Below are 7500 nucleotides of genomic sequence, written 5' to 3'. Positions count from 1 at the left end.
ATATATATATATATATATATATATATATATATATATATATATATATATATATATATATATATATATATATAGTTTATTTATTTCCTGATTTCCTCACTGGTCTATTTTTCCCTGTTGGAGCCCCGTGGCTTATAGCATTTTCCTTTTCCTATTAGGGTTGCAATTTAGATAATAATAATAATAATAATAATAATAATAATAATAATAATAACTAGAAAATACTCTGAGGGAGCAGGCCTCCGCCACGGCAGCTTTTTTTATTGAAACCAGCTTGCTTTTCCCAGAATCAATTTAGACCGTAGGCCTATTTGAAGTCTGTGTGACAGCCATGTACGAGCTTAGGGTTAAGGTTAGGTTTAATTCGGTCGAACTTTTGCTGGACCTTGACCTTTGACCGAGGACTTTCACGTCTGAACATAAAAATTAATCCAGAAATGTTATAATACTCTATGAGTAAAATTGTGGCCAGGAAGTTGTTCACAAATAAACAAACAGGTAAATAGGGGAGAATACATAACCTGCTCCTAACTTTGTTGGCGGAGGTAATAATTTGAAACAGCACAAATAGTGTGGAATGTGATGGACTCCTAAGGAAGTTGGATTTAACCCAGAATCTCACACTATAAACCACAAGTCTCTGTGGACTGTGATTAACAAAAATAGTAATAATAACTAGAATGGCACATTTTACTCGACCTTGACCTTTGACCGTAACATGAATTAATTGCCGTGGATTTTCATACACTCAGATATGGACCAAGTTTAAAGTCTCTGTGACAACGATGTCCAAACTTATGGCTGATTGCGTGAATTGGATATTTTGTTTGAAATTTGACCTTGACCTATGATCTTGACCTTCCAAAATGTAATCATTTCCTGCTTTTTCATAACACTTAATCCCTGCTAGTTTAATTTTTATATAACAGTTGATTCCAGTAAATTTCATTACTATGTGGCCAGCGAGCTCTTCGCAAACAAACACACACACAAACAAACTAAAAAACAGAGGGTAAAACATAACATACTTCAAACTTCGTTGACGGAGGTAATAATAATAACTGTCTTTTTTTTTATAAATCAGAAACAAATCCGAAAGGAACTCCCTCAAGACCAAACCATTCCAACGCATTCTGAATAAAAGCACCCCGCCCCCCACACACCCCTATACCAGATAGCCCTCCAAAGTAAAACTACAAAGCGAAAGTATTCTTTGTCGTCAACACTATTTTGGCTCAACTAAAACACGACACTGGTATAGATCCAGAAGCCCCGATTTTCACCCAGTTCCTTTTATCTGCTTCGCTTCGGATGTGGATTAGGCAAGAACCAATTCTTTTTTAGGACATCGCCTTTTCCAGAGAGTCAGTGATACAATAAACTAGTCTTCCCGGTGAGTCCTTCCAGTTTCTTTCTTTCCATGCTCTTCAACGGATCAGTCTTTTTTTTTTCTTTCTTTCTAAAGATGGTCTTGGTGGTCTTGGAAAAGTTTGTGATTTTTTTTTACTATCATTGTTAGGATTATTAGGTATCTTTGTTACTGGTAACTACTATTATCATCAGTGATGTTTTTTTAGTCCTTAATATTTTTAGGCTCATCGATATTATTATTATTATTATTACTATTATTATTATTGTTGTTGTTGTTGTTGTGGTTTTTGTTGTTGTTGTTGTTATCATTATTATTATTGTTGTTGTTGTTGTTGTTGTTATTATTATTATTATTATAAAATACATAACCCAAATATCATCATATTAGAATACAGAAAAGTAAAAGAAAGGGAGAGTTAGGTTTCGACAGGAGGCTGATGCGCCTAACCAACCTTTTGGAGATACCAGTAGGCTACACGTTGAAGTATGAATGTGCCAGTGACTTTCAATTTTTTCTTCTCAAAGTCATCCTATGTGGCAAGAAGCAGGTAATGCGGAAGAATGTAAGTTTTTATTTTTTTTCCTTTTTTTTTACACATCAACAAACAAAATCCTAAATTTTGTAGACATAATTATCCACTTCTTTGAATATCTTATGCATTATCTAAGACTACACTGATTATATTGATAAATTAATTTATTAATGTTCCTATCCATGAAAATCATCATGGAAATGAATTTATGATAATATCATTGTAGGTAGTAGGTTGGACAAGGTACCAGTTATCCGTTGAGATTTTACCTCTAATGAGTTAATGGGTCATTCAAATGGCCAGACAGTACTACATTGGATCCATCTCTCTGGTTACAGCTCATTTTTCCTTTGCCTACTAATACACCGAATAGTTTGGCCTATTCTTTCCACATTCCCATTCTGTCCGCATACACCTGGCAACACTAAGAAAACCGAAAAATTCTTCTTCACTGAAGTGGTTAACAAATGCATTATAATTGTTCAGTGGCCACTTTCCTCTTGGGAAGGGTACAATAGACTCTTTAGCTATGGTAAGCACCTACTCTAGGAAAAGGACACTCCAAAATCAAATCATTGTTCTCTGGTCTTGGGTAGTGCCATAGCCTCTGCACCATGGCATTCCAGTATCTTTGGTTAGAGTCCTCTTGCTTGAGGGTGTACACATGCACACTATTCGATCTGTTTCCTAATTTCCTTTCCTCACTCGGCTATTTTCCTTGTGGGAGCCCTTAGGCTTATAGCATCCAGCTTCTCCAACTAGGTTTGTAGCTTAGCTAATAATAAAATCATGAAAAATCGCTGACTTAAGCCCCATGGTTTCCAGAAGTGTCCATAATTTTGCCATCCCTGTGTGCTAGGTCTGCTAGCTGCGTCCTTAGCAGCTATTGTCTGGTACAACTTGATCCTACCTAGGGCAGAGAGGAGGCTTCTCTCTACCGCTCATGAGTTACCTTTAAACCTTTAAACCTATCCAGAAAATGGTTACTTTTGACCAGGGGAATATAGAAATGCCCCATTCATCATAATTGTTACCTGTGTCAGTTTAAAGATGATTTAAAGGTGTTAGAAAGTAAATTAAAAATAAATTAACGGTAATTTAAAGGTAATTTAAAAGTAGTTGAAAGACAAATGAAAGGTAATTAAAAAGCAATATAAAGGTAATTCCACTTCTGACGAGGATTACATTATCCTCCGACTGTGAAAACAGTTTTCAAAATATACATATAATCCGTTAAATTCCTCCACCCCGTTCCTTCCCCTAACTCAGAGGCTCTACAGCCCCCCCCCCCCCACTCATTTTCGATATAGACATCGTTATTTACAACCGAATGCAATGATTAAATAAATAATTCGTTTCGTTTCAAAATAGAATTTGAAATGGAATCCATAATGAATGCAACTGATCATGGATGGGTGGTCAGATCCCCTCGCTCAAAGTAATCACATCAAACGTGTTTTTCAATGTCCATCAGGACGATGTGTGTGTGTGTTCGTACGTGTGTCTGTAACTTAACACGAGTTGCATGACCCAATAACAATGATTGGTTAATGTACTAGACGAATTTATATTGACAAGAGTAATTATTGGATTTTAGGGGTCTGAATTCTAGGGTGTTAGGGGCCAAACCGTGTTAATGGGGTTATCTCCAAAATACTTTATTAAGTAATTGATTTTATGTTAATTGAATGTGGGTGACCGTGGGTTTAGATACTTTGTAAAATTAAGACCTGTTGTAACCGATGTCTAGATATACACATATATTTATAAAAGCTTATATATATATATATATATATATATATATATATATATATATATATATATATATATAAAACACATATATGTTTGTGTGTATGAATGTCGTTTCCTTTTGATGGCTGACCCCAGGAGATGTTGCCTCTTCTGCATTTATCAGATATGAAGAAATGACATTGTCAAACTCATCCTTTGAGCCAGGGATGCTGGAGGGACAGCTAGACCGGTCGTGTCTGGCATTTCTTCATCATTACTTAAGCCTTATTTTTCGAATAAAACCCACTACTTCAATAGAATAACATAGAATAACAAAAATTCTCCTTATTAGATAATAACAATGGGTAATAAACATGCATGGTTTAATGTTGTATTTGGAATGCATCAAAGTTCGTTCATCTTCATATTACATTTTGCTTTTTTTTACGAAGTTATCGAAGTCATGTACGTTGTTGTCGAAGTCATAGTCGAAGTCATGGTCGAAGTCAAATTTGTCGTTGTCGAAGTCATGGTCGTAGTCGAATTCGTCGTTGTCGGAGTCGAATTCGTTGTTGTCGAAGTCAAATTCGTCGTTGCCGAAGTTGAATTCCTCATTGTCGAAGTCGTTGTATTCGTCATTGTCAAAATCATGTTCAAAGTCGAATTCGTCATTGTCGAAGTCGAATTCGTCATTGTCGAAGTCGAATTCGTCATTGTCGAAGTCGAATTCGTTGTTGTAAAAGTCATCGAATTCATCATTGTCGAAGTCATGTTCAAAGTTGAATTCATCGTTGTTGAAGTCGAATTCGTCATTGTCGAAGTCGTTGAATTTTTCATTGTCGAAATCCTGGTCGAAGTCGAATTCGTCATTGTCGAAGTCGAATTCGTCATTGTTGAAGTCGAATTTGTCATTGTCGAAGTTGTCGAAGTTTTCGTCATTGAAACAGTCGTTATTAAATCGTCGTCGTCGATGTCGTCGTGGTCAAAGTCGTCGTTGCCATCATCATCATTGCAGTCATGCAACGATGAATTGGCCGTTTAGATATTGTCTTTTTCAGACATGATCTTTCTATTCAAGCCTTTTAAGCCTTTGGTTTTTCCAGAGACTCGAATTTCCCAAAATCTCATGATTCCTTCCAAGAACTAAGTCCTTCCAAAAACCAAGTCATTCCAAGAATCAAGTCCTTCCAAAAGGCAAGCACTTCCAAGAGTGAAGTCCTTTCAAAAGGCAAGACCTTCCTAAAGCCAAGACCTTCCAAAATCAAAGTTCCAAAAGCCAGGTCCTTCCAAGAATCAAAGTCCTTCCAAAAGGCAAGCCGTTCCAAGAGTTAAGTCCTTTCAAAAGGCAAGACCTTCCTAAAGCCGGGTCCTTCCAAAAAGCAAGTCCTTCTAAAAGCCATGACCTTCCAAAATCAAAGTCCTTCCAAAAGCCAAGACCTTCCAAATTCAAAGTCCTTCTAAAACTCAAGTCCTTCCAAAATCAAAGTCCTTCCAGAAGTCAAGTCCTTCCAAAAAACCAAGTCCTTCCAAAACTCAAGTCCTTCCTAAAGGAAAGTCCTTCAATAAAACCAAGTACTTCCAAAAGGCAAGACCTTCCAAAAGGCAAGTACTTCCTAAAGCCAAGTCCTTCCAAAAACCAAGTCCATCCAAAAGGAAAGTCTTTTCAAAAGCCAAATCCTTCCAAAATCCAAGTCCTTCAAAAACCAAATCCTTCCAAAAACCAATCATTCCTAAAGGCAAGTCCTTCCAAAAAAAACCTAGTCCTCCCTAAAACCAAGACCTTCCAAAAGCCAAATCCTTCCAAAAACCAAGTTCCTCCAAAACTAAGTCCTTCCAAAAGCCAAAGTTTTCTCTATCCCTTGCCTGAAAAGTGAATCTTTCCACGATCATTCATTCTCTTTCATGGAATAGAGAAGGGCTCTATCTAAGCCTGCCTAATCAACGTCAAAAATAAGAAGAAGAAGAATAAGAAATTACCCCGGAGTGAGTTTGCTTAAGTGTGTGTTTATGCACTCGCCAGCGAGAAGAAGACCTCTTAAGGAAATTGGTGTGCCACTCATAACAATGGCGCTGGTGTCGTTATCCAGGTGTTTATGGGTTCCAAGAGAGAGTCATTCTGGCTATGATGGAAATAGTCTGGCGTTAATACATTTCTCTGTTTTGTCGGGAAAGTAAAAATATCCTGGTGTTTCTATACGTTGTAATAGAGTTCGAATTGTCGTAATATATTTCTTCTTGTGACAATAATCATGAAAGATAAGTGTCTGGTTTTAATATATATATATATATATATATATATATATATATATATATATATATATATATATATATATATATATATATATATATATATATATATATATATATATTTAAATATATATATGTAAATACAATACATATATACATATATATATACAATATATATATATATATATATAAATTTATATATATCTATCTATCTATCTATCTATATATATATATATATATATATATATATATATATATATATATATATATATATATATATATATATATATATATAAATTCATATATATGTATATATATATATATATATATATATATATATATATATATATATATATATATATATATATTCTCAATATGATATGGAGATTAGAAGAGTGCCCTTGGTGGTTGAAAAATATATTGTTATTATTATTATTATTATTATTAATAATAGTATTATTATTATTACTTGCTTATATGCAACCATACTTAGTAAAGGAAGATGCTAAAAGCCAAGAGCTCCAACAGGGAAAATAGCCCAATGAGGTAAGGAAATAAAGAAAAGAAGAATAGTGCGCCTGAGTGTACCCTCAAGGGAACTCTAACCCAAAACAGTGGAAGACCATTATACAGACTACAGAGGTTACGGTACTATAGAGAACAATGGTTCGATTTTGGAGTGTCCTCCTAGAATAGCTTACCATTATTCTAATTAGAGTAGTAGTATGTATGTATGTATGTTTGTGTGTGTGTATTGAAGGAAAATCTAAATGTAAGGGAATATTTCGCCAAAGAAAATATAAAATAAAAGAGAGAGAGAGAGAGAGAGAGAGAGAGAGAGAGAGAGAGAGAGAGAGAGAGAGAGAGAGAGAGAGAGAGAGAGAGCCTTCATTGATTTTAAATTGTTAGAGGAAATCGAACTCTTAAAAACTTCATAAAAGAAAAAACTTCTAAATTTCAATAAAAAAAAAAGATTTTGGCCTAACCTTCTCCTGTTGCAGTTTGTTCAGTGTTCTTGCATTAGCATTAGTCAGTAAGAATCAAAATGAAGTTCTCGTATGTCCTTGATTTCCATCATTTCACTGAAAGCTCAGGTTAAGATTTCAAAATAAGAACTATTTCTCTTCAGAAATATGTGGCTGAATTACTTTGTTATTTTTACAGAATCCCGTGATTTCAGTAAATAGATAAGTTTATATTGACTGAAGTTGCAATAGATTCTAGGAACCCAAAACGAGACTGGTGTCGTATTTTTAGTTACATAAAAACTGTATTGTCATCATTGCATTTCTATTAATCCGTGGACTGTTAAAATGCCCTTACTAAAATCATTACATAAATTGACACAAGCTAATGAACAGAAACTTAAAACCAAGAAGTAAAGTTTTAAGTTGATAATGATGTTTATGAAAGACCAGAACACGAAATAAAACTGGAGAATAGATTAAGAATGGAAAAATGGAGTTGGAAAACTATGAGAGATATCAATGTGACGGAAGCAAGAAAACACATATCCCTAAAACTGATCTTTAAACCAGATGCTGTTAAGGAATCCTTCAACTCCATATAAATGTTTGGTGCGAATAAATCACCAAAAATAATTCAAACGTTGTAGAAGACC

General features: G+C 34.5%; 1 protein-coding gene across 1 annotated transcript in view; it reads right to left on the bottom strand.

Moving 5' to 3' along the window:
• Window positions 1-7500, bottom strand: part of LOC137656293 (spidroin-1-like) — a 20813-nt gene that overhangs the window by 9995 nt on the left and 3318 nt on the right. The window contains exon 2 of the mRNA XM_068390464.1: window positions 4081-4479. Within this exon, the coding sequence (XP_068246565.1) occupies window positions 4081-4479 (399 nt within the window). The remainder of the gene's footprint in view (window positions 1-4080; window positions 4480-7500) is intronic.

Source organism: Palaemon carinicauda, chromosome 17 (assembly GCF_036898095.1).
Source record: "Palaemon carinicauda isolate YSFRI2023 chromosome 17, ASM3689809v2, whole genome shotgun sequence".
In the NCBI taxonomy this organism is placed as follows: domain Eukaryota; kingdom Metazoa; phylum Arthropoda; class Malacostraca; order Decapoda; family Palaemonidae; genus Palaemon; species Palaemon carinicauda.
Note: the sequence above shows the minus strand (reverse complement) of the source record. Positions and strands in the feature narration are given on the sequence as shown.